The sequence below is a fragment of the Syngnathoides biaculeatus genome, chromosome 16 (genome assembly GCF_019802595.1).
Source record: "Syngnathoides biaculeatus isolate LvHL_M chromosome 16, ASM1980259v1, whole genome shotgun sequence".
Taxonomy (NCBI): Eukaryota; Metazoa; Chordata; class Actinopteri; order Syngnathiformes; family Syngnathidae; genus Syngnathoides; species Syngnathoides biaculeatus.
The window spans coordinates 16,548,669-16,576,641 of NC_084655.1; the positions used below are offsets into that span (position 1 = coordinate 16,548,669).

The 27,973-nt window shown below is 44.3% G+C and overlaps 1 protein-coding gene across 8 annotated transcripts; it reads left to right on the forward strand.

The window, feature by feature from the left end:
* The first annotated feature begins 17 nt into the window (after nt 1–17).
* Nucleotides 18–27,973, forward strand: svilc (supervillin c). 8 transcript variants are annotated; one of them, XM_061845968.1, is made up of 34 exons: nt 18–171; nt 566–807; nt 1,322–1,408; nt 5,389–5,675; nt 7,329–7,445; nt 8,439–8,618; nt 8,694–8,728; nt 9,914–9,975; nt 12,474–12,619; nt 13,534–13,750; nt 13,909–14,303; nt 15,274–15,373; nt 15,573–15,605; nt 15,680–15,742; nt 17,044–17,118; nt 17,189–17,252; nt 17,321–17,404; nt 18,463–18,577; nt 18,668–18,828; nt 18,896–18,994; nt 19,063–19,199; nt 19,818–19,965; nt 21,187–21,332; nt 21,503–21,678; nt 21,771–21,903; nt 23,007–23,369; nt 23,493–23,595; nt 23,681–23,900; nt 23,982–24,115; nt 24,991–25,146; nt 25,270–25,395; nt 25,480–25,592; nt 25,906–26,031; nt 26,706–27,973. In XM_061845968.1, the coding sequence occupies exons 4-34, from the start codon at nt 5,449–5,451 to the stop codon at nt 26,742–26,744; spliced, it is 4,293 nt and encodes a 1,430-aa protein (XP_061701952.1). In that variant the 5' UTR covers nt 18–171; nt 566–807; nt 1,322–1,408; nt 5,389–5,448; the 3' UTR covers nt 26,745–27,973. The 8 variants fall into 8 exon arrangements, 7 of the variants coding, with proteins under 7 accessions (XP_061701952.1, XP_061701955.1, XP_061701953.1 ...); XM_061845971.1 differs by lacking the exon at nt 5,389–5,675 and having other exon boundaries at nt 566–1,408; XM_061845969.1 differs by lacking the exons at nt 18–171; nt 566–807 and having other exon boundaries at nt 1,272–1,408.

Below are 27,973 nucleotides of genomic sequence, written 5' to 3' on the forward strand. Positions count from 1 at the left end.
TTTATTGTGGTTCGTTCACATAATATCCGTAGTGCGCATGAACGCAGCAATCTTAGAATTCGATAGGCATACTTAACTGAGCTTTTAGTTGCTCGTCTGTGAGGTTCTGCCACATTTTTTTGGGGGGGGGCCGTTAGCGGCAAGAAAAAGAAGTTGAATCCTCTTTCTGAGGTAAAGTGGTTAAAGTTAAGTTAAATAATGAGCTGTGTGGATGGCAAGCTAACATGCTAATCGGTCAAGCCTGTTGAGCTCGTCATGTGAAAATTCAAGTGTAGATTGTATAAATGTAGACATTTTCATGGCTTTAATGCTTAATTACATAACCTTATACAGCGCTAATTCAACCATAGATGAATACACACGGGCGCCATTTTGAACGTGGCCAATTTGCTGACTACTTTGATTTACCTTTGGCAGCAACTACTACCGCGTCTCTTTTTAATGTGTTGCTTTACACGGCCATCTTTAAGCAGTTTGATCATTCTATAAACTCATTAGTTTATAGAATTCACCTTGTCCGACCGCCCTGTATGTTTATTTTGTATGTTTACGATTGGAACTCCAGCGGTGATGGAAGTTGGTGCAAGTCCGCTGCTCTATGAGCTACTGGCAGAGATGGGCCAAGGCTCTTTGGGCAAGGTGTGCGAGGACAGAGAATTGGCTGGGAGAGAGCGCCCCCGAACGGTGAAGAAGTTCCAGTTCTGCAGCCTCCTTCGGGCAACACACAACGGCGTCCCTCCCCAGTTTCTCCGCGAGGTGGCGCTGCTGTGCAGGATGAAGTACTTCGACCACCCCCAACGTCGTCAAGTTAGAGCACATGAGCCATTTTTATCTAGTTGCCAAACGTTTTATTTCCTAGTTATAGTGCCGCAGATTTTATTTAATTTAATTTTTTTATTAATCTATTGCAATAATCCTTTTTTATTTTTATTTTTTTGCCTGGTTTAGATTCGGGGCCACCTCCACAGGAGGTTATTTCTGCAAAGTAGTGATTATATTTAAAAAAAAAAGAAAACAGTGGAAAATAAATGAAGTTAGTAAATTAGTACACTATATACATTTTTTGTGGGGGAAAAAAGAATTTTACTACACCCTACCCACCAAATATTTTAGTCATCCACTTACAGCCTATTTACCAGCCTACCCATCGGCCAACATCTACTGTTCACCAGACCGCCTTAAACTATTGTAGTCATTTGGGTTTCTTTAGCTATTTTTTTCCCCATATTTCACGGAAATATGGATAGACACGCCACGAGTTATCCTTCTATTTTTACTCTTCTTCCATGTGGACGGTAAACCCCCCGCCCACCTCCCCTAGAGAAGGGCTGACTACTTTTGGAGCAAGCTGTCAAGGGCTAGCTAGCCCGAGCGAGGAGCTTGTCCCCCCTGGACTTGCCGGATACCTGTAAGTATGTTTTTTTTTTTTTTTTTTTTTTTCATAAAAAAAAAAAAAACTAGAGTAGTGGGGTATCACATTCCGAATTTGACTCCATTGCTGTGAATGTAAACGACTGTTGTGTTTTTGGCATTGTATTAATATGGACGCTGTTTTTCACCGGTCAGTGAAGCGTCCATGAAGTCACCTACTTGCGGTCTTATGAGCAAAGCAACGGAAACGTCATTTAAGAATGGAATATTCCGTTTTGTTATTCACATTAATAGTTTATAAACCCGATTTTGTTGTGCTATTGCTTTAACGTATCCTAAAATAATCCTGCGTTAAATTCACAGGTTTTGTTTAAGATCACCGTATAGCAGGGGTATCAAACTCGTTTTATTCTCACGGGCCACATTGTGGTTCTGGTTTCCCTCAGAGGGCCGTGATGACTGTGAAACGATACAACTTTTTAATCGTCTCATCGTATTTACAGCATCGGTTTATTATCTACTTTCGGAATCAGAAATCAGGGGTAATGTTTTTTTCAACTATTCGCGTTTGGTAACACACAAAAATGCTTGGAATATCTCAATTTTATCAATAGTGATGCAATGACAAATTTAAATTTTTGTAAAATTTTTTTTACAAGAATAATTGAAATTGACACTCAAGATTTGGCTTCGCGGGCCACATAAAATCATGTGGTGGGCTGGATCTGGCCCCCAGGCCTTGAGTTTGACACCTGTGCCTTATAGCTTTATTTAAGTCATTTGAGTGTTAAAAAGCGTTTATTGTACATTATAACAACTGTGTCAGTACAACGAAGTATAGAAAAACTGAAAAAATTTGAGCATCACAATTTTTTTATCAACTGTATTATTTAAGTGTCTTTCTGATATTCTTACTTATACAAGTACAATATACAACATAAGTTAAATGCTATATAAATTGTAACAATAACACTCCACTAATGCATTTTTTTAACTGCAGTAGAAGTTTACTGTTAATAAATGGTACTCAAATATATATTTATAGAACAGTTTAACTACTTCAGCTGTAAAAAAAAAATGCTTTATATAAGATCGAATAAAACAAACTACAAGCAATTGAATTACAATGCAATCATAATAAAAAAAAATGGAACAGTAAAATAATACCAACATAAATCCATCCATCCATTTTCTTTGCCACTTATCCTCACGATGGTCGCGGGGTCAACCGCAGCCAAGATAAATCAATTCAATATTTTTAATTCATGGCATTTGGCATACAGGAGTTTCAGAATTTGTGTAAATATTGATTTTGTTGTTCCCGTATGTCCCCTTTTCTCCTGTCGACGTTCCCTCAGCTGGTCACGTGACCTTTTGCCCACTCGCGCTTCTACCGTAGCTGCAAAGGCCACCACGGGGGGTGTAAGGGCGACGATGGACGCTTGAACTTTGTACTGCGTTCACACGAGGGGAGCGGCGGGTGGGTCACACTGTCATCTCCATGACGACCGATTAATAGCTTCCCTTTATGTCTCCAGCACATGGACGTTCTTTTCACGCTTGACTCGTATAATGCGTTTCACACGGAAAAGCGCTCCATTATGTACTATTGTTATCATCAATAATAACTATACATTTTGCGAATTATGGTCCAAACAGAAGCTTTAGCTGGTCGGGCTGCTAAGTCCGCGGCTCATGCCTCTTTTGTTCTATTGTGCGACGTGCGGGGCGGCTGAAATATTAGGAATGCTGACGGCCACAGTTTGGGGAAGTACACACACACATACGCAGATATACAAAGTGTTGGATCGCCGTTATTTATGATGTGGATTAGAGTCTCAGCCCTCGGTGGTGTTTTGAGCCCGTTGCTGTGAAACGTGTTCTAAATCAAACACGTTGAGTTCCGCGTAAATAACAAGGAAATATTAGTTTATGATCAGGGCGCTTTCACACTAATGCTCTTTAATCCCTTTTAAATACAACACTAGTTCATTGTTTTCCCTGGTTGTGGGGAGACAAATAAACCCTACAAGTAGGAACTTTTGGAGGACTGTTGTGTGTTTGGATTGGAGGAAGTAGTTCCTAAATAGTGGGTAATTTGCTGGTTTTATCTACTTTTTGGAAGTCCAAGAACTAAACTAAGAGTTCCTAGACATTGGTCTTACAATTTAAGAAGAACAATTGTAAAATGCCAAAAGGGGCCCACCCTGGATAATATTTATTAACTCCATAATATTCCCCTCAGAGGACTAAATAGTCACACAGACGACTCAAAAATATATCAGATGACTTGGTTGTGTTTTAAAATATATAATTTAAGATTATGTCCTCTTCACTGTCACAGTCCTCACGTAGGATTTCCCTTCATTTTTCTCCATCTGACTGTTCTTGTGCCTGTTCCAGAAGTAACTTTCTGTGGGCTTCTAATTGAAATTGAACCCGTTTGCTTTAACTTGCCTTGGACAACATTTTACAGTGACGAAAATAAGTATTTGAACACCCTGCTATGTTGGAGACTAGCGAGGCCACGCCAGAACCCTGATATGCTTCTTACAGAGCCGCTCCTTGTTTTTCCTGGCTGTGTGCTTCAGGTCATTGTCATGTTTAAAGTCCCGGCCACGGTCCATCTTCAATGTTCTGACTGAGGGAAAGAGGTTGGTTCTCAAAATTTCACAATACATGGCCGCGGTCATCCTCTCCTTCATACAGTACAGTCGTCCTGTCCCATGTGCAGAAAAACACCCCCAAAGCATGATGCTACCACCCCCCTGCTTCACAGTAGGGATGGTGTTCTTGGGATGGAACTCATCATTCGTCTTCCTCCAAACACGGTTAGTGGAAATATGACCAAAAAGTTCCATTTTGGTCTCATATGACCACAAAACCTTCTCCCATGACTCCTCTGTATCATCCAAATGGTCATTGGCAAACTTAAAACGGGCCTTGACATGTCCTGGTTTAAGCAGAGGAACCTTCTGTGCCAAGCATGATTTCAAACCATGACGTCTTAGTGAATTACCAACAGTCACCTTGGAAACGGTGGTCCCAGCTCTTTTCAGGTCATTGACCAAGTCCTGTCGTGCAGTCCTGGGCTGATTCCTCACCTTTCTAAGGATCATTGAGACCCCACGATCTGGAATCTTGCATGGGGCTCCACTCCGATTGAGATTGACCGTCATGTTTAGCTTCTTCCATTTTCTACTGATTGGACCTTTTTTCACCAAGCTGCTCGGCAATTTCTCCGTAGCCCTTTCCAGTTGTGTGGAGTTGTCCAATTTTGTTTCTGGTGTCTTTGGACAGCTCTTTGGTTTTGACCATGTTACAAGTTTGAGTCTTAGTGATTGTATGGGGTGGACAGGTATCTTTATCCAGCTAGCGACCTGACACAGGTGCATCTGATTCAGGATCATACATGGAGTGGAGGTGGACTTTTAAAGGTGGACTAACACGTCTTTTAAGGTCAGAATTCTAGCTGATGAACAGGTGTTCAAATACTTATTTGCAGCTGTATCACAAATAAATCGTTAAAAAAAATCATACATTGTGATTTCTGGATTTTTCTTTTAAGATAATCTCTCTTACAGTGGACATGAACCTACGATGAAAATTTCAGACCCATCCATGTTTTCTCTTGCAATACAGCAGGGTGTTCCAATACTTACTTTCTTCACTGTGTGAACGAGAAACAAAGACCCAAAACATACATCTAACCAGTGCAAATCTTATATAACCCAATTTTAGTTGTAGCGGCCTTTTTCCGTGGCTTGCTAAGCTTGGAAGTGCACCAGAGGAAGGTGATAATAGTGCTTGCGCTGTGTTTAGGAGCCACGAGATTAAGTTACTCAAAGTTTGGCGGAAAAGACCTGCAGAGTCATGAGCCCGGAGTGGTGTTGCCTTTCAGTGCAATGGGAGATTCCAGCTTGGCTGCTTCTGAGGCTCAGTTTACAGAAGAGAGTGAGAGAGACAGGAGAGCTACATGTGGGATGCAGTCAAATTTCAGCTTTAGTCCTCTCGTAGGACCCCGAAAATCCTCCACGGCCATGTTTTAGAGCTGAAGCGACGAATCCCGGGGACGCAATGGAGGACCTGGTCCTGGAGCCTCGGTCGGTGCGCATCGCTCGCTACAAGGCGGAGAGGAGGCGGGAGCTGGCCGAGCGTTTCGGGTACACGGAAGAGTGTTTAGACCCCCGACGGGCCAGCGACGAGGAGGAGGCGCGAGACCCCGATTCCCGAAATGACAACGGCAAGCCGTACGGTGTTCCGAATGGATCGGACGCTTCCCAGGGATCCACCTGCCCGACAGGGTGAGTTGTGACTGTTGAGAGAAAAACAAAAAACTGATGTGCAGCGACTGGTTTGAAATTCTTCATATTTCATGTAGTAAACATGCTTATCCAATGTAGGACCCCACAAATTTAGCAACATACAATTTGGTCGTGCGACTTGACAGTCAGTTTTCTCAATTTACTTATTTCAAATCAATTTTCCGTACTTAAATGAATTATAATGTCAGTCGATTCCAGCATGGAATGTTTTTAAATAGAGTGTATAGTCGTAATACACTGACAAATATACTAGGACCCGCTAAAGCGGAGGTCTCAAACTGGCGGCCCGCGGGCTATTTGCGGCCCAAAGATATTTTTTGGCCCCCACCTTACGAAAACATTTAAATGATTGTGTGGTCCTGAAGTTTTATATGAACGGCATTTTTACAACATTGTGTGCGGGGCTGGCGGACCTACCAATCATGATGGGTTTGTGGGTCTTGGGGGCGTGACAGCCACCAGGCTTGATTGCAAACGGAGAAACATTTTTCATTGAGTGAAAGTTACAGTGGTATTGCCACTCATGAGTGTTTTTTTTTTCACACAACTTGTTTACACCAGCTTCCTTGCTTAATTTTTATGGGCTAACTAATATTACCTAGGGCCCGATTTCCGTGACATGTTAACTTTCCCAAAATACGCTGTGAACCACTGTCATCATACCATAGAAAAAAACTAAGCATTTTTGTCAATCAGTTCGATATATGTTTGGAAATAAGGACTCTCAATGGGAAAATACATGCTAAATGCATTGTTCATTTGTTGTCTCTGCGACATCCTATTTCAGACAGACAATGTAAACTTGTTTCCTCGCATTTGAAAATCAAATTCAATTTGCAGAGTTCTGTATGATGAAATTCTTCAAAAAATTTCACAGAAAATGTATTTTCTTGCTTATCCACTGATGAAGTTTGGGAAACTATTTACGTCGCTTTTTCGCAAAAAAAAAACGTCAGCCTATAAATGTGAAGCAGTGAGTGAACAGTGAACGACAACAACTGTAAACAAAACTTTGTTCAAGTGAATTAAGCTCATCAGAAAATAAAAAACACTTTACAAACAAACTTTAACAGTGTCAAAGTAAATCTTTCTAACTTAACTGTGGAATGTTTTCTCACAGCCACAACACTGGGGATTAACCCACAGGTCGACATGGTTGTTTTGGGAGTATCAAGATGGCGGATGGACTTCAATTTTGGTTGCCAATGAGTCATCCAGTCTTTTTTTTTTTTTTTTTTAAACTCAGTGGTCCACCTGCTACCAAATTTCAACCAGGTACACTAGACAGTTGGGCACTGCTAAATTGTGAAGCACTTTATCTTTTTTTTTTAATTGCAAGTTTGACAACCACTTCATTAAAGCCAACTCCATAAGGCCAAATGTCTTATGTGAGTTTTAGATGACAGTGGTAAGTTATACTCGATTTGCTTCACATTTTTTGATAGTTCTGCACATTTGTTTTCTCAACAAAACTCAGAGGTGTCATTCATTGTGACCTACATTAACCCCCCCCCCCCCCAACACACACACACACTCGGGCTGAATGCTTTTTTTGTTTTTTGTTTTTTTAACAATACATACCGTACTGCATAACATGTTTTGTTGCACCCTAACTCTTTCTTGACGCTGCAGGCAGGAGTCCGAGGACACAACGGAGCAGCAACAGCAGCTCCGCACTCGCGTTTCCGTGGGCCAGCTGAGGAGTGCCCTTCTACAGCACGCGGGAAACGGAGCCGAGGTGGAAAAATTGTAAGCGCCGTGGCACTAGTTTTACATCTTATATCCTTTATTACCTCAAGGGTAAACATGTCATACAAGTGTCAAAGTGACCCTCTGTAGAATAAGACACAAATACAGTAAAACTACTCACCCTTTGAAGAAGCCAGACATAACTTAAATTATTGACAAGATTTTGTCGTCAGTTTAGTGCTCGTCATTGGCCTTTATGATTTTATCTATGCACTATTTCTGTTATGACATGCTTTTTCAAATGAATTTTTGAACATAACTGATATTAATGTTACTATATCCAGACCCTTTCCTATAATGTGCAAGTTTCTATTTCCTGTTGTATGGTCTGGTTCTATCGTTCTGTGGTGTCATCACACACAAGGAAAAAAAATGGAGAAAGAAAAAACAAAACAAACAAACGCTTGTCTATTTAACCAACACGTAGCCTGCTCCATTCTTTTAGCTGGCCAACCGAGGACAGTGCTGCCTTGAGATACAAGTGACCCAACGAATGACTTTTTCCATGGTATTAGCCGTTGTTCTGCCAATTTTTGTTTTGACTGAGCAAAGTGCTATTTTTGTTATTAAAAAAACACATTAATTAATTGGACACTCTAAATTGCCCCTAGGTGGGATTGTGAGTGCGGCTGTTTGCCGCGACCCCCGTGAGGATAAGTGGCTAAGAAAATGTATGGATGGATGGAAAACATTCCAATTTTGGGAGGAGTGGGTGAGGTTGAAACGGATTAACGGCATTCCCATATATTTCAATGGGGAACGATGATTTGAAATACAAATGCACATGTAGAGCGCAACTGTTCAACCTCACATTCACAACATCACTGAGTGGGTACGAAACTCCAGCTGCATGCACTGAAGTCGGGCAAGTGCACGGGGAGTCCAAAATTGGCTGGGATCCTTTCTCGGATTTGGACAGTACTAAACTGAAGTGTCCTGCTAGGAGGTCACGAAGCTAATGCTGTAAACGCCGTGCACCTGTCGATGTGTTAGGTGCGCAGATGATGGAACACGAGCCACGTCCTCTCTGGACCTGACCTTGAACCCCGCGTCGGACGGGCCCCGTCGCCGCACCCGGCGTTACTTTCCCGGCGGGCCAGGCGGAGCCCGCAAGACCGGCGAGCGCTTCAGGACTCAGCCCGTCACGGCTAATGAGGTGGAAGAGAGCGGCTGGTAAGCGGAGCTCAGGGAGAGATCGCAAAGTTATTCTCCTTGTGGCATTTTACGTGATTTTGTGGTCTCTTCTAGGCTGGCGGAGGCGAAGGAAAAGGAAACGTCTGAAGGTAAATCCCGCTGAATTGTCATTACTGACACTTGGGGGACCAAAAGGATGGTATTTACATTGTATTTGTTTGGGGGGGAGCAAACCTTTGTGCTTAAAGGCCACATTTGATGATAAAATTGGAAAGATGTGGCAGGCATTTGAAGTTGAGGTTTAAAATAAATGAGTATTAAAGTATGTCAAATAGTTGTGGAAACCACAAGAAAACAAACCTGAAGCCCTCCTATGAATGTTTATTGAATGAATTGGATATACAGTGGTGCCTCAGTTCTCAAACACAATCCGTTCCAGAAGGCCGGTTGAAAACCGAAACGTTCAAAAACCGAAGCGTGTTTTCCCATTACAATGAATGGAAAATGAAACAATGCGTTCCAAGCCTAAAAAAATAATTTCTTTAAAGCATTTTTTTAGGTTTTCCTGATAATAAACTGCATAGTACAAATACATGTATAGTTTAAATACTTTATATAATTAAATCATTTAAGAAATATATTTATTTTTTGATTAAAATGTATGCTTTAGCAGTAGAGTACGCTAGGCTGGGAGTGCATTGCCCCCAACCTTGTAAACCTTTTTTTTTATTAACAACAGTGCAGAATAACTTTAAAGAAGAAATAATGAGGGGGGAAAAACAGACAAAATGTTTTTTTATTTGCACAGAAAGTACACAACGTGTACAAAAATTTAACTTGCAACTAGAAGCAGGGTTAATGGAACAAAAGAAAAAATCAATGCAAAACAACTGTTTCAAATGTCTTTGGTGGGGGTGACTCGCCCCTTTTTAACAAAGAAAGAATCTCATGTCGACTGTTTCTGTCGTCTTTTGAGCACCTTCCTGAAGTGCCTCATAACAACGTCATTGAAATTTTTCAGCGCTCTGCAACATTCTGCTCAATTGGAAGAAAAAAATGTCACTACCGTGACACGTCAGTGCGCAGAGGAGTGTCAACCGGTTGCGTCACGCGCGTTACGTCGTTTCAAGGTTTTTTTCGGGAGTGCGTTCGAAAGCACAATAACAAATTGTTGTGGGTCAGCAGGTCAGGGTGTTCGAATAAAGCAAAACAATCTCAAAATTTCCGTTCGAAAACTGATTTGTACGAAAACAGAGACGTTTGAAAACCGAGGTACCACTGTACTGCGTACAAGGTGCACATGAGCCTCAACCGTTGTTTTCCTTGTCCCGCAGCCGACGTGAAAACAGACGAACGAGCACAGATGAGCGTGGCGGCCAAGATGTCTTTATTTAAAGTGAGTCACTTTTGTCTCTGAAAGCGGACACTCACCGCTATTCATAAACCTCCCCCCGGCGCTGTGGACAGCGCATTCTTGTGTGCCGTCACAATCTTATTAATAGAGGTCGCCCCCCGTGTCGTTTCATTCTAAATCCTCATCGAACGCAGCTCGCCAGAACCGCGGCCATCCAATAATCTCACCACTTCATGTCAAATTCTGCATGACGATCTTGAGTAAACCCACGAAAAAAGTCTCAAGAAGTAATGTCCAGAAAGGGGGGGGGGGGGGGGGAATGAAAATCTCAACCAGCTATCCCCAAAAAGTTGGAAAGTCAGCCATTTTAGCAAAGCAGGGCAAATTTATTTGTACAGTGCATTTCATACACGAGGAAAACAAAGAGAAACAAACAGTTAAAACCACATACAATGCAATTAATATGATCAATACTTATATATATCTATCTATATATATATATATATATATAGATATATATTCTAAAAAGCATGGGGAAAAAAAGAAAAGTTTTCAACCTAGATTTAAAATGAATTTTTGGGTAATTTTCATGACAATTTTAGTTTGCATCTATCTGGAGTTAAAAAAAAAAAATGCAGCCCTTAAAGTTAGTTAACTTAGCTCCCGAAATGGGAATTCCGGCGGTTTGGATTAAAAATGTATCCAATCCGTCATGTCACATGTACTGTACCTTGAAAATGTGATGTGAATCCTTTCTCATTTAATGGTGATTTGAGAAGACCTTTATAGGGAATTTCGAATTTTCATGGGCGGGTCATTTTGGCGAGTCACATGACCTACGTGCGCTGATGTGATGTATGAGGTGCCGCACCAAAGGGTCGATTACATGGGACACCATTTATGCACATTGCCGATTTCTCAGATTTATCCTCATGTGATGAAGAAATAGCAGCATTGGTTGATCGGGAAGACGGAGGAATACGTCCATACAGATTTGAACGTGTGGCTGTAATTAATGTTGAATATTCAGATGGTTCTTCGGATGGGAATGACGAAATAGCACGGGCGGCGGGCCGCGAGTTTACGCAGTTATGTCCCGCGCGTTGGCCTTCGAGTTGTCAGACTCCACGTCATTCCCGTCTGAAGAACCATCAGAATATTCAACATTATTTATAGCCACAGGTTCAAATATTTATGGAAATATTCCTCCGTCTTCGAGATCAACCGATACTGCTATTTCTTCATCAGATGAGGATAAATCAGAGAAATCAGCACTGCCCATAACTGTGTCCCGTCGTAATCCAGCATTTGTTGCGGCACGTAATACGTCACATCCGGGCACGGAGGTCATGTGACTCTCCAAAATGGCGGCACCCATGAAAATTCGGAATTGCCGATTAAAAAATCTTCTCAAAACACCATTAAATGACAGAGGATTAACATCACATTGTCAAGATACAGTACGTACGACATGACCGATTGGATACATCGTTAATACAAACCGCCGGAATTCCACTTTTAAATGTGGTCGGTGTGTCTATCGCGAGGAGGCCCACAAACAAGTTTCAAAAAGGCATGCTTAAAAACACGAAGGAAGTCTTCCATTTTGGTTTGACACAGCCATCTTAGAGTCATTTTGTCCATTTCCAGGGTTTCTCCAGAGTCAAATGTCCTGGAAATTTTCTCCCGATTCCTATTAAATTTGAATTTAGTCCACTACACAGTCAACTCCACAAGGTTACGGTGATACCAATGCTATTCGTTAGCCCATCATTGTTGTTTATGTGTTAGCATTAAGCTAGGTACTAGCTCGGTTTCATTAAGCTAAGCTTTAAGTTGTTTGAAATACACAACATGGAGTTTGACTATAAACCTCAACTGAGAGTGGCAGTAAACAGTCTAAATTCTTTTTTTTTGTAAAAATGTTCACTATCTGCCAAAGTGCTGCTTGTTTCGAAGTGATTTGAGTTCATTGCCATTGTACAGCGCTTGTATCTCACATGATTTTCCCCAAGTCAAAGAAAAAAATTGGCTGAACGACAGCTCGTGTCTGCGAAAAACAAGGCAATGCTCGGGAGTTGCGATGTATGGCGAATTGTAATCTTCCAGCAGTTGTCGCGCCAGCTGCTCCCGTCCAGACATGCGCTTGTGACGATGCAGACGGCGTCGCTGTTGAAGGATGTGATGTTGCTCGACAGGTGTTGTCCTCAATTCCACCTCTTAGTCCGACGCAAAAGCAGCTTCTGCTACCTCATTTCACGCTCGGCCGTAGCCGCCGAGGCGAAAATGCGCCAAACATTGCGTTGCCATTGACAACCACAGTAACCGGGTTATTATTAGTGGAGGTGGGCCGTGGGGGAGTAACCCAACGCGGCCCGACTCGTGTTACTCTACGCTCGATGCCCTGCTTGCCAACTGCTTCAACTCCAGCTTGCCACCCATCGCAAATAGAGCAACCATTTTTGCGCTCTTCTTTGTGACTTTATAGGACCTGCCGATCAAACCTGTCGTAATCTTACACTCGATATGTTTCCGCGCAGGAGCTGGAAAAGACGGCCGCCCCCGAGGCCTCGGCTTTCCTCAAGCCTCGATCCGGAAGCGTCTGCCACGAGCGCAGGCAGCGGCGGGGCAACGACCATCGCTTCCTCACCCAGCCGGTCACCTGTGAGGAGATGGTGGCTGTCAGGTGAAATATATTATATATGTATATATATACACATGCACTATATAAGAGAAAAAGTTGGAATCATACAAGAATGAAGTTGTTTTACTTTGTTTTTTTTGTGTGTATTTGATTTTAAATTCTGTAAATTGACAATGGGCTCAGCTGGTAAAGCATTGGCCTCACAGTTCTAAGCCTCCAACATCCCATAAACACGCAACCTTAATTGGACACTCTAAATTGCCCATAGGTGTGATTGTGGTTGCGGCTTTTGTCTGTCTCTATGTGCCCTGCGATTGGCTGGTGACCAGTTCAGGGTGTACCCCGCCTCCTACCCTTTGACAGCTGAGATAGGCTCCAGCACTCCCCGCGACCCTCTTGAGGTTAAGCGGCTAAGAAAATAGATAAAATGACAACTTTTTCCATGGAAAAAAATGTTACTTTTTTTCCTGAAAACAAATATTTTTTTTATTCTTCTAACATAATTTAAATTGCTTGTAACATAATAACTAAAAAAAAAGATTTCTATTAAGATTTTTTTCCTTTTTATCGAGAATTTTTTTTCCCATAACAATTGAAAATGTATGACTTTATTCTTGTCAAAAGATTTTCTTTCCCCAATAAAATGCACTTTTCCCACTTTCTTTCTTGGGCAATGTAAATCTTTTTTTTTGTTATTATTTTTGCATTTGATTTTTTTTTTTTCAAACTGACTTTTCTCATTACGTTATAACTTTTTTCTTCCCATTTTTTCTGCATGAAATTACAATTTCTATAATAGCATAATTGTTGCTTTTTTTCTTTTGGCTGTGGTCCTGACTCTCCCACATCAAGAAAGACATGCATGATCTTAATTGACAATAAATGTCTGACTATACTCAACATTACTCCTTCATTATTCTTCCCGTTAAGACTTGTGTTGTATTTGTGGTGTGCAGTTCCCCACCGTCCGCACCAGAGGAGGCGTGCCCTCCCCAGGAGGAACCGGCGGAGGCCGACGACGAGGGCTGCAAGCTTAGTGTGAGCGAGAAGTTGGCTCTTTTTAATAAACTCTCCCTGCCCGAGGGGCCGAGTGCCGACGGGGCCCCGGAAAGGCGGAGGCAGAAGGGCGCCCGCTATCGCACGCAGCCCATCACGGTGGAGGAAGTCAGCCTGGTAAGTGACAGACGGCGGTGCCTTATTTTATGAGTTGGCTGTTGTTCCGTGACCATTCTCGTAACTCAAATCAGTCGTATCGCAAATTAATTTCTCCATTGAAATGGAAACATGTTGCGATGAATCATAACTATGAGCTTTAATGTGTTTTTGTTCAGCTGGAGAAAGGCCCCGTGCAGCTCCCCGCCTTGTCTTTGTCCTCCCATCTGTGCGACAGGCAGCAGGCCTCGTCCGTCAACCTGAAGCCCAGCGAGCTGCGCCTCTCCCGCTCCAAACCCGACATCAGCCCAGCGGTTCCCGATCAGCCCATGCAGCGCTGCGACTCGGAGCCCGGCCTCCGAGGGATCCTGAAGAGGAGCCACTCGGAGCACGGCGGGCTTTCCGGAGTGATAGGGAACGGTGCCAGTTCGCGCGGAGACGCGGGGACTGCGCCGATCGGGAGGCGGGAGGGCGGTGGCGCCCGGGTGGCCGCCCCGTGGAGGCAGAGGGCTCGGGGCAGGCGGGAGACCATCGCCTGCACGCCGACGCACGTGCTGTCGACACATAGTGGCAGGTCGGAATAAATACTAGAACATACACGTCTCACTAGAATTTACCCATGAAGTTTATTTGTTGCAGTAGTCCAATTTAAAATAGAAACTCGGATACACATCGGATGGTGTCCACAAAGTTCCTATACAATTCAAAGTACTTGTAAATTAAAAATCCATCCAACCGTTTTCTTTGCCGCTTATCCTCACGACGGTCACGTAAAGTGCCGGAGCCTATCCCAGCAGTCAACGAGCAGGAAGCTGGATACACCCTGAACTGGTTGCCAGCCAATCGCAGGGCACGTGGAGACAAACAGCCACACTCACAATCACACCTAGGGGCAATTTAGAGTATCCAATTAATGTTGTGGGAGGAAACCGGAGTGCCCGGAGAAAACCCACGCAGGCACGGAGAGAACATGCAAACTCTGCACAGGCGGGTCCGGGATTGAACCCGGGACCTCCGAACTGTGAGGCCAACGCTTTACCAGCTGATGCACCGTGCCGCCTTGTAAATTGAAAATAATTATCTATATTTGACACATCCCAGAAGAAAAAGTTTGAAAAATCAAGCATTTCTTTCCTCTCTATTGAATGCGCTGAAATCGAACTTCGCTCAGATGTCAATTATTAAATTAGTCAGCACTTGTGCGGCATGGAAAAATGGTTGATATTTCGTCTAGGAGCTTCCTTATGGCGACACATACTGTAGCTACATGTTTGAGCAGCAAAAATATATCTGCTTGAACTACTGTCGTAATTAAAAATAACCACCATATTGTAATTTGTTGAGATATGCCGCTATATGAGCATTATTTGGAGACTTCATCATTTAATTAGATGAGATAAAATATTTCAGACAACATCCAACTAGAACTACATAGGAAAGTTACGTCCTGTATTTGATACTTTTCCAGTGTAAAAAATTCCCATGAAAATCCCCTCCGATTATGTCATATGTGACTCTACATTCTGTTATTTTTTTCCTAAAAGGCGCCAAAATGAAGACGGTGATACACCAGGCTACGTTCCTGTCGTTCCGGTGAATGGCGACGCTGAAGCCCACCACGTGATTAATGGCAACGCTAGTAAGGCAAGAAGTGTCAAATATCAGTTCGCAGACTCCAATATTTGGTGATTTTTGCAACGTTTTGCCAAAAAGTAGCAGTTAGCAGGTTTCTGCTGCTTTAATTGAACTACAGTGAACCGGTATTCAACCTAAAACACAATTTCAGTACCACGTCCTTGACTATTTTTGCTGCGTTTTCGTCAACTGAATGTGTTTGTTTTAGGGAGAAAACTATGGAGAGAAGCCGCATTGTTGGGTGAGTGTTAAATAAGATTAATAATTGACCTTTAACCTTTAATGTCTTCATCTCATGTCTCGTTCTATCTACAGGATCCAGTCTATGCGTCGGTCTATTTGAGCAGAACGCCTCAGTATGTTATGTGCTTCAACCAGGTAATGGCGGCATGGTTGAATACCTCAGCAGTTTTTAATTTGATTATGAAAAATCAACATGAAAAGAAAAAAAAATTCATGGAACGCAGTGATTCTCAAACATTTTACACCACCAAGTACCACCTCAAAACATTACGTGGCTCCCCAAGTACCATCACATTGCCCAACATGGAAATAATGTAATATTGGAGGCTCAAGTGTTAATAAAAAATAAGGCCAAACTTTTATACATTATTATTGTAAGGCACTGTAACTTTATGCAAAGTTTGATAATGAATATTGTGCTAATATATTTAAAAAAGGTGCACTTTATGATTCATTTAAATGCTATTGCACAGTTTTCCCATTCAAATGAATGAAAATCCCATGAATCCATTCTAGCCTAACTCCATAAACAATGACTTTTGTGTTTTTTAATAAGGAATGTAGTACTTTATAACACTGGACTTTATTAAAACAGAGTAATGAAATAGAATGCAAAAAAATTAAAATGCTTGTACATCATCCTTTAATGCTTCAATTTGATTCATTGTGCTGCTCCTGGCGGACTCGGCGTGGCTTCCAGGGGGCAGAATATTACAGTCATACAGATAAACGAAGATGATTCCCCAAGACTCTTAGTGACTCGGCACAATCCACTCGGCACATTTCCCTCTAAGTACTGTAATTTCCGGCCCACAGAGTGGACCTGGTTATAAGCCTCACCCAGTACATTTGGAATGGAAATACCATTTGGTATATCCAAAAGCCGCACCTGTGTAAAAACCGCAAGTGCCCACATTGAAACCCGCATTGAAACACGATATATTTACAAAGAAAGATGGTACACAGAAAGAGTTTTCAAAGTTTTAATACCTTAGCTTAGCTTAACATAGCAACAACACGGTAGCACAAACGAGGCTGGTTAAAAAAAAAAAAAAAAACATACCGGTAAAAATCACTGAGACACGGCAGTAACACAGCCGCAACACGCTACCACAGCACTAACGCGAGCGCAGCGCTAACAGGGCCGGTTAAAAAAAATATATACCGGTAAAAGTCACTTCCTTGGCACATATGTTCCTCGGTCTCACTCTTACCTTTTCCGCTCGAGTGCCCCCTTGCAGCAAATAGAAAAAAAATGCACAAATTAGCTGCATCACTGCATAAACCACAGGGTTGAAAGGATGTACAAAAAAAGTCACGGTTTATAGGCAGGAAATTATGGTATTGCGCTATTGTCTGTTTATGTGTTGCTCCACCACATGTTTAAATATTCATTGTTTGAAAGGGTTATAAAGTTGTCCTTATTTCAATTACAGACCAATCAGTCCTTCGAGGCACAAGAGGTGCTGTCTCCGACAAAGAACCCGAGTCCACCACAGTGGAAACAGAAGGTAAAAACTCTGAAATGTTGTATTTTTGATAGTTGGGCTCGTTCTCATCCTAACAAATACATTGATTGAGTCTGTGCAGGCTGACGAAGACAAACATGAGTGGGCTCAGCTGATCACGGCGCAAGAAATGACAAGTGAGTTCACATTTAAACATTCCCTAAATCTTTTGTATCTGATCTTGTTTTTGTTTTTGTCTGGGTAGATGTTGAATGTTCACAATTCGACAGCAATAACGCCTGTGAGAACAACAGCCACAAGGTCGAAGGTCAAACATGCTCACTTGAAGGTGAGAGAAGACATTTGTGAACAAGGCACAATCTGTAGAATTCCTTCATTGTTGTTATTCGTGTGTCAGATTACCGGTAATCGGCATTTTGAGCCTCAACCCCGCCCACCCCACCAAATCTTCACCAATTGTAAGGTGTTCATTCAAAATGTAACTTGGTTCAGAGTCTTATATATGACATCCATCCATCCATCCATTAGCTACCGGTTTTCCGAAGTAGCTTCACCAGGGATACTTAGACTTCCCTTTCCCCAGCCACTTCTTCCAGCTCTTCCAGAGGGATCCCGAGGCGTTCCCAAGCCAGCCGAGAGACATAGTCTCTCCAGCGTGTCCTCGGTCGTTCTCGGGGTCTCTTTCCGGTGGGACATGCACAGAACACCTCACCAGGGAGGCGTCCGGATCAGATGCCCCAGCCACTTCATCTGGCTCCTCTCAATGCAGAGGAGCAGCGGCTCGACACTGAGCCCTCTCCCGGATGACTGAGCTCCTCACTCTATCTCGAAGAGAGACCCCGGACACCCTGCGGAGGAAACTAATTTCTTGTATCCAGGATCTTGTTCTTTTGGTCACGACCCACAGCTCATGCCCATAGGTGAGGGTAGGAACGTAGATCGACTGCTAGATTGAGCTCCCTCTTTACCACAACGGAACGACACCAAATCTGCATCACTGGAGACGCTGCACCGATCCGTCTGTCGATCTCCCTCACTCTTGAACAAGACCCCAAAGATACTTGAACTCTTCCACTTGGGGAAGGATCTCATCCACGACCCGAAGAGGGCACGCCGCCCTTTTCCGACCGAGGACTTATATATGACAGTTACTTTGAAAATTCAGGCCTCAACGCCGGGCAGCATAAAACTCAGTAGCCATGTCTATGATGCCTCAGAAATGTGATTTTCCTAACGTCATTTCACACGAATGATTCCCTTTGTCTTGAGTTCACTGCTGTTCCTGTTCTGGAAATACTGGCGAACATCTAAAATGCTCTCAAATCTCTAAAACTACACATCTGGCTTCAGTGTGCACATTGTAAAGTTCTAGTGCTTTGTCCTCAGGAGTTAACCAGAAAGAGGTGACACCTGAGAACGGTTTGTACACCGGCCCACCCTGTGGAGCCCCCTCAGAGGCAGGACAAGACCTGGACATTTTCTCCCAGACCAGTACCCCCATGTGAGCAAGTTAAACACAGTTACCCCTCGACGTTTCAGAAAAATCACAAAAATAAAAGAATATTCTTTCGCGCTGAATGTGTGTTGGCAGGCTGACGTCGGCGGTGGCAGAGCACCGGCGTTCCGTGCGCCCGTCCCGGCGTACTCAGGGATCCCGAAACCCTCTACGGGCTCTGGCCGCCCGTGTGGACGTCCGGCAGGATTTCATGGGGCTCAACTCAGCCGCCGAGGAGAGGGTCCAAACTGAGAAGAGTGAGCGCTTACTAGGTTCTGTTTTGCTCTCTAGAGTCTCACCTCAAGTTTTATATCCACCCCCTAGATTGTAAGAATTCTTCTGGGGTGGATTCCGTCAGCACCTCTCAGAATCCTCAAGAGATTCATCCACCCTTCAACAGCCCTATGCTGCTTTTCATCAAAGGTCAGCTCACATCCTCTTGGTCTGCATCTGCATCCCAAACATCGAACTGACTGGTGGTGCACCGGCAGGAAGGCAGCGCGTCCAGGTCCGCCTGGCCCGCCCCTCAGCCAGCTCCTTGAACAGTGGCGACTGCTACCTGTTGGTTACCGCAGAGGACTGCATCCTGTGGAGCGGACAGTCAGCGAACGACAAAGAGAGGGCCAAAGTACGGTGTTCCAGCACACAGTTGTGACTCGCTACTCCATCTTGTCCATGGAACTGTGTTGAAGTGAGGGTTGGGGGTTCTATTTGACCAGCTAAAGCTGGGGTGCTTTAGCTCATTTTTGTCGCGGGCCATGTTGTAGTTACGATTTTCCTCAGAGGGCTGTTGAGACTGTGAAACCATGAAAATCTTTAACCACCTCATCATATTTACACATGAAATTTATGAGTCAGTTTTGGAATCAGAAATCAAGGGATTGCTGATGTTTGGGCAAACAACGTTTTCATTTACGACATGACAATTTGGAATTTTGGGACAGATTTGAACACAAATCACGGAAGTTGATACTCGTAATTTGCCTTAGTGGGCCACACAAAATCCTGCGGTGGGACGGATCTGGCCCCGGGCCTTGAGTTTGACACCTGTGAGCTAAAGTCTTGTCTAATAGAAAAGTAGTCCTTTGGCATCCTTTTCTCCACGGAATTATGAACAGCAATGGGGGAAGTCAATTCATGGGATTGCTGTACCTACCCACAAGAATTACACTCAATTTTCAAACCCTGGAGAAACAGGAGTTCAGAACATACCAATACGAATAACAATCCACCCTTTGTACCGCAGGCTTCAGAGTTGGCATCTTTCATCCAAAGTAGCAAGGAGCTGGGCTGTAACGCCACTTGTGTCGTCCACCTGGAAGAGGGGCTGAACTGCGACGGCAGCCTGGCTGCGGACTTCTGGAACATTCTGGGAGGAAGGACACCTTACAGGGGTTGGGGAGGTTTTTTTTCGTTTTTTTCCACCAGACTCAAATAATGCTAGAAAAGTGGTTACGTTTTGAGAACATCTGGATCGTTAGCTACTTCGTTTATTTGGATAGGTTATTTGTTAAAATTTGGTGCAGATCCACATAATCTTGTGATTTTATGATTTTATTTTTTTTAAGATGCATTGTTCTCAAATGGGTCCAATGTGTATTTAAAAAAAAGAAAATAAACCGTCGGTCACACGGAGGTTTACGTAGGTTAATGTGTGGCCGCAACACGCTTCTGTGTACAGGCGCTGAAGCCAATCCCAGCGGTTTATTTTCTTTTTTTAAATATGCATTGGACTCATTTGAGAACAATGCATATTTAAAAAAACATGTCTGCCACGGAGAGGTTTACCGAAGTTTAACGTGTGGCCGCAACACGCTCCGTGTATGGAGGAGCCGACTCCGTCTTTTTTTTTTTTTTTTTTTTTAAACGCATTGTTCTCAAACGAGCCAATTTGGCATTATAAATACTTCTTGGGAAACACTACGGAGGAGCCAAGTCGCTTGTCCTCTTTTTTTTCTTCCAATCATAGTTAATGAATGCGAGTTTGTGTAAAACCAGGGGTCATTCATTTAAATATTGGTATTTGTATTGAATACTAGCTGAAAAGATCGATACATTCCGGCAAAGGTTAACGTGTAGCCGAACACACTTCCGCATTCACAAGCCATCTCCCCGTTGAGAACAGATCCAGCAACTATTTATATGCGTCCAGACTTTTCTACGCTTCCAGACTTTTTCGTGTAAATCTCGCCGACTTACTCACCAGATCCATGTGTCGATCCAGTTCTCCAACAGTCCAATTTCTTATCGGGGAAAACATCGACTTCGGCATTAAATATGGGTCCTCAATGCCAAGTGTCTCTCATTTTTCCACGTACCTTCGTTTATTATCACCCTCTACATGTTTAACGGTATCGGACGAAACTCTGGGCTTCGTGTTATAAGATGTATTTTCGTGTCATCTCCAACCGACTTAGCATTGAACTCTGTTAGACCATCAATATGGCCTTTCTCGTGACTTCGGTGACGTAGGTGCACGAGCTCTATATGACAGGTGGTTGGTCTTTTGTCAGCTAGTCAGACATGAATGGTACATTCCATTTGTAACATCTTGCATGATCCTCCGTCATCCCGGCAGTTGACTGAATTTTGCGTATGCTGCTGCCTCTAAACAGGAGCTGGTGGAGCGGAGGAGGATGAGTTGTACGAACGCGCCCTTGTGGAGTCCAACTGTGTCTACAAGATGCTGGACAACAGACTGGTTCCCCACGAGCAAGCCTGGGCCTCCATGCCTTGTGTCTCCATGCTGGACTCCACTGAGGTACAGTTTTTAGTTTATTTTCTGAAATCGAATGTTCATGTTTGAGCTGTGTGTATAAAGTTACAGTGGCTTGCAATGATATTAAAAATTAAAACCCTGAGAATTGTTGAATTACAGCATTGCCAAGTCACTGTCAACGTGAGCTGCGTCCTGCGTTTATGTGCATCCAGGCGCTCGTGTTTGACTTTGGCGCCGAGGTGTACCTGTGGCTCGGGAAAGACGTCCCGGCCGACCGCCAGAAGGTGGCGCTCCAACTGAGTCGGCAGGTGTGGCTCGGGGCCTACGACTACAGGAATTGCCGCGTCAACCCGATGGATCCCACCCGCCGCGCCGTCGACACGCAGCTGTATAACAAAGAGAGCGAACCTGTTGCACAATTCCAATTGCACAAGCAGGCTAGTTTACGCATTAACGAGTTGATTTTGTGAATTTCTCCAGGATGGGCGAGGGGCGTCCCACCTGGGCTCTCTTTGGCGTCATCTCAGAAAGCAACGAGACGGCTCTGTTCAAAGACAAGTTCGCAGACTGGACGGCAAGAAGAGATGAGAATGGGGTGGTCCAGGAGATGCAGGTTTGTGCAACTTAACTTGTAGAGAACATTAAAAATGATGATGATACTGTACCTGGTGTTAAAATGGTGCATTAGTGTTGTACAGAACAGTTGATGCACAAATGGTTAAAGCTCCACTGTCATGAAATGGATGCTTTTTAATCTGTTATTAATGAAAAAACAGCAGCCAGAATGGCCCCAGTGTTTTTTTTCACCACAAAACATGATTTTTACGTATATGGCTTTTTGTCACTCCCACCATGAAAATGCACTCGAGGGATTTGTTTTCGAGAAGAAGCAGGAAGTGACGTCAGGATACTTTGTGGATCGCCGCCGGCCTTGTCGTGGCGCCTGGCCGTGGTGGCTCATCTCCGCCGCGGAAGTGGATCGGACGGGTCCTGGTTTGGCTGCGGCGTCGTTGTTGCTCGCGGGCGGCATTGTTTTTATCACCGCCTCGCGAAGGTGGTTTGGCCACATGCGGTTTGGCCGTGATCCGCATATCATCTAAATATGGCTCGAAACGATCGGGTAATATTGCCCCGGTAACTTCACTCGGTTGTGAGATGTTCTCTTCTTCGAAAAGAGCTTCCGTGTCAGAAGGGGCGTTTTCGCCTCCCAGAGTAGGAGCCATAGCATGTTTTCAATAGCGAATGTCCCAGTGTGACATCACGGACAGAAGATCCAGCCAATATGGGGACCACTCTGATGTCGAATGAGACTTCCTTTGCGGATGGATGCTCCACTCTCCGCTCATATTTATTTTTTCGGATAGACATTGAAGTGAATCATGTTATATCTATTTTTCATTACGGTATCTATTTTAGAATGTTTATAGGCATGATACTCTGGCTTTGTAGAGAACATAAGGAGTTGTATCGAACATAAATTATGTAAATGTTAAATTAATGGTGCACAGAACATTAAATGTGATGAAAATAGCCTGTGTCACAGTTATGTACAACTTTAATTATGGTGGATTACAGTTGTTTGTTTTTTAACTACAATATCATAATAATCATCATAAACCTGTGTATAGTACGGTTTCATTGTGTACAACTTTTATAATATAATAATAGTAACCTTCACCTTTTCCCATTTTTTTTTTTTTTTTACATCTTCCACAGTCCTTCTCAGAGACCCTACCATGTTACCCCCTGATGCCCTGCGACGCCAGGGCCCTCGTGTCGGGCGAGACGGCTTCGAGTAACACGCTGGCCGGCGTGGACACCCAGAGGGCCGGCGGCCCGAGGACCACGGGAGTGGACACGTGGCACGTCCACGAGTTCGGCGACTGCGAGGTCCCACTGGAGAACGCGGGACAGCTTCACGAGGGAGACTCGTACGTGGTTCGCTGGACTTACAGCGACAGGGCCCGCGGTCGAGACGGCACAGCTTTTTTCCTGTGGCGGGGACGTCACTCCGACGTGAGCGGACGGGACACTGCTGCGTTTCTTTCCATTGGGATTAACGGCAATGAAGAATCACAGGTAACGCGGCAACCTCATTAAAACAACGTGACGTTATTGCTTTTCATTGTCGCAAACTACATAGCAAGTATTGTCTCCTGACCAACTACAAACTGTCAAAATCTTCTTTTGTTGTCGCTCAAGGTTGTGGTTCATGAAGGAAAGGAGCCGCCATCTTTCCTGCAACTCTTCAAGGGAGGTCTGGTTATTCATAAAGGCCACAGAGAGGCCTACTCTTCTAATACAGGTGCTGAAAATTGAATATGTACTGTCGTTATTTAGTTATTTTATAATGATTGAATTAATTTTGATTATGTTTGTTTATATTGCAGCGACGCAAGCAGGCACGTGGCGCCTGTTTGCCGTCCGAGGGGAGCTCCCGGACGAGGGCTCGCTGATGGAGGTGGAATGCTGCTGCGCCTCGTTACGCTCCAGAGGCTCCCTGGTCCTAATAAACGGCCAGCAGGGGTCGCTGTACCTCTGGACCGGATGTAAAGCTCTGGCTAGCTGCAGGGAAGTTGCCAAGAGGGCCGCAGAGCACCTCACTCAAGGGTGACTTTCATGTTCTCCTTCGATTGTATGTCAGGTGGACGTATTTAAGGTTTGACAAGTGCTCGTGTACATGTCCGACAGGTGCCCGGTAGAACTGGGTCTGCGTAAAAGCAATCCGGTGAAGATCCATGTGGTAGAGGAAGGCTCAGAGCCCGCAGATTTCTGGGCGGCGCTGGGACTCATGGACAGGAAGGCCTATGACTGCATGCTGCAAGGTACGACATTAATACATCGTGAACGTAGGTTTGTGTCAATGAGATCAGGAGTTAAGTCCCTACACAACTGTTATTACCATAATTCCCGGCCTACAGGGCGCAGCTGGTTATAAGCCTCACCCAGTACATTTGTAAAGGAAATACCATTTGGTACATAAATAAGCCGTACCTGTGTAAAAGCCACAAGTGCCCACATTGAAACCGACATTGAAACACAAGACATTTACAAAGAAAGGCAGGAGACAGAGAGTTTAACGCTAATCCTTATGCTGCTAACGTGGTGGCGCTAGCACCTCCGCGCACACTGATGCTAGCACCGCGCTAACAGGGCCAGTTAAAAAAAATCATGCTTGTAAAAATCACTGAGACACAGCAGTAACGCGCTAGCGCAGTGCTAACAGGGCCGGTAGGTGCTGGTAAAACCGGTAACTGGTAAAAGTCACTTCCTCGGGGCATATATTTCACCCGTCTCACGCTTACCTTTTCCCGCTCGAGTGCCCCGCTTGCGGCCGTTAGAAAAAAATGCACAAATTAGCCGCATCACTGCATAAACCGCAGTGTTGAAAGCATGTGAAAAAAGTCGCAGTTTATAGGCCGTAAATTACGGTACATCGTTAAGTTCCTCCTTCATTGTGCTATTATATGAAGAGATTTATTATGTCACTTCACTACATTGCCATATTATTATATCATTCAGGTACCACTGTACATCAGGTTGCCATACCGTAGTCAAATTGGAAACAGGGAGGATTGAAAGATCGTCAAGTGGGGAGGGGGGGGCTATAAAAAAATACACCCCTCCCACCCCTCATTTTGAAAACCACAGACATATGTGATACGCGTTTTATGAATTCCAAACACTTGCTGTCCACCAGATCCTGGTAAATATAACTTCACACCACGCCTCTTCCACCTGAGCGCCTCTTCTGGCAGCTTCCGGACCGAGGAGCTGCGCGGTCCTTCGCGGCTGCCGGGCCTTGTGGCGGCCATGCCTTTCGACCAGGAGAGCCTGTACGCCGCACCATCGCCTGGTGAGAGGAGACGCGTCAATTTCTCAAACAGAGACCCAACACCTCAGGATCGTTGTTCACTTAGCATTCGGGCATTTTTTTTATTTGTCATCAGCGCTTGATTCTTAAGTTTCCTTCCCTCAGCCCAGTTCCTGCTGGACAACCGCTTCGAAGTGTACCTGTGGCAGCGCGACCCGGCGGAGGATCAGACGGAAGGCTGGCGCAACGAGAGGAAGTGCGCCATGGAGACGACGCTGCAGTACTGCAAAGGTAAAGCCCTGCCACACTACGCAACGAAGGTTGTTGGAATTAAACGTTCCTCTCTCTCTTTCTCTTCCTCTCTTTGTGTCACAGAAGTCAACCCGAGACGCCCGCCACACGCCTACCTCATCTTGGAGGGCTGCGAGCCTTTGACCTTCACCAACGTGTTCCCTCGCTGGGAGAGGAAGCGGGCGATCCTCGCACAGGTGGGCTCTACAGCCGTAATTTCAGCGTTATGTATCACACCAACCCAAAGTGTGTATGGACATACATTTAGATGTTCTTTCGCCTGGAGGGCGCCACATGGCTTATCGATTTTGATTTTTGTATTCTTCATCTCGATGCACGAGCAGGAGTTGAATTGACAGGGACCATACCAGTACATTTTTCAAATGTGAGTGACCACTAGTCAAAAAAAAAAAAAAGTATATTAATTGCACATTATCATCTCTGACGGCGGGATGTGGAACATATAGCCCCGTGTGCATTAATCCGAGCGTGTCGGTTGCACGATCGCAGGGTAAGCTGACCTCGGTGCAGGACGCCCTGGCCCAGCTCACCAAGACAAGATCAACGCAAAGCCCCTCACCCGACAAGGGGAATCCACGAGACCCGCAAGTACGGCTGACGGATCACGACTTGCAGGTAGACGCCGCAGGAACCTTTGTAATCAGTATATCCATCAATCCATTTTCTTTTGCCACTTATCCTCATGAGGGACGCAGAATGTGCTGGAGCCTATCGCAGCTGTCAACGGGCAGGAGGCAGGGTACACCCTGAACTGGTCGCCGGCCAATCGCAGGGCACATCTAGACAGACAACAGTCGCACTCACAATCACACCTGTGGGCAATTTAGAGTATCCAATTAATGTTGCATGTTTTTGGAATGTGGGAGGGAACCGGAGTGCCCACCCAAAGAAAACCCACACAGGCACGGAGAGAACATGCAAACTCCACACTGGTGGGGCGGGATCGAACCTGGGTCCTCAGAACTGTGAGGCCAACCCTTTACCAGCTGACCCACCGTGCCGCCCTCAATCGGTATACTTCAATAATAAAAAACAAACCCCAAATAGTCTTCAGATTTTCTATAGTCGCCAGAAGATGGCGCTACAGCAGCACTTTTCTGTTGGACTGAGCTCATTTCAGAAGGAGCATAAATGAACTTTTTCAGATAACTTGGAGAGATTAAAATAAAATCTTGAGTCAAATTGTGACTAGGATAAGGAACATTGTAGGCCTACCTAATACAGTCGGTACAAGTTAACGTACATGAATATCTATTTGTATTTTATAACCACTTGTGACTGCCTTTCAGACTGCTTTGGAGCTGAAGCGAGAGAACTCCAGCTGCTAACAAGCTGACTTGAAGACAACCCGAAGGACTTGTTTGCCAAAATGACAAAGAATATGGTTAAAAAAAAGGCAACTTTATTTATGTATTTTTTCTTTTTCATATATATTGTGACAAACTACTGTATGTGGTGGCAGAGTGCTTAGAAAAGATCATCGAATAAACAACGTAAACTGCACAACATTCATTACACTTCATCTGCGGTAGTCACGAAGGACCAACGGGCAGCCATTTTGAGTCCTGGAAAATGATAGACGGTTACCATGGAGACCAATGAGTACATTAGTGTGGAGCACGGCGGAGATCCAAATTTAGTTTATCACAAAGTAGGCAGAAAAAAATAAGGCACATCTTGGTATTAATCCATCCATCATTTTCTTCACCGCTTATCCTCACGAGGATGGCATCAACAATCACACCTAGCAGCAATTTAGAGTGTCCAATTAATGTTGCATGTTTTTTGGAATGTGGGAGGAAACCGGAGTGCCCGGAGGAAACCCACACAGGCACAGGGGAGAACATGCAAACTCAACATAGGCGGGTCCGGGATTGAACCCCGGGACCTCAGAACTGTGAGGCCAACGCTTCTTGGTATTAATCCGCGAGGAAAAAAAAAAGTTGATTCATACAGGAAGTGGAAGTTTAATGCGGATTCCTCCAAACTGATCTTTGCTAGAAGAGAAGAGAACGTCACTAAAGGAGGACGAGCGCTGTAGAAAATGGATGGCTGGGGCACAAATAATGGTGCCCCACAAATTCTACCCAGCAACAGGTGACGTAACCAGGAAAATGAATGTGGAACAGGCCTGGAGTTTATCATAATTCCACTTACCATAACTCCTGGAATTGGCCAAATGAGCCTAAAAAGTTCACTTTGAATCAAAATGGCTGACATTCTGTCTTTTCAGGTTCTTCTTGAGACTTTTTGGTGTGTCTACGCGATTGGCATGTCTACCGCATTTCACGATGCTAAGTGAAACTGGCTTCGCTTGCTGAATTTTCAAAATATTTCATCGCACCGCTCGCCCATTGACCCTCCCAAAATGTCCGCCAGTGCGCTTTAGCGGTGGATTTTCCGAGCGCGGATTAGCTGACTAAGCCTCCGTATGCGGGAGTGGATTTAAATAGCCCACCGCTGCAAGAAAAATCTTTCAAGGATGCGGGACTGTGACTTAAATTGTCGAGAAAGCGATCAATACTCATTGACGTATGCTTTGAGACGTCAACATCGG

Bases quoted from the DNA above. Each gene is read 5' to 3' on its own strand.
- svilc (XM_061845968.1), top strand. From the start codon at position 5,449: ATGGAGGACCTGGTCCTGGAGCCTCGGTCGGTGCGCATCGCTCGCTAC. The intron at 8,619-8,693 runs GTAAGCGGAGCT...GGTCTCTTCTAG, and splicing joins GAGGTGGAAGAGAGCGGCTG to GCTGGCGGAGGCGAAGGAAA. The intron at 15,743-17,043 runs GTAATGGCGGCA...TTTCAATTACAG, and splicing joins ATGTTATGTGCTTCAACCAG to ACCAATCAGTCCTTCGAGGC.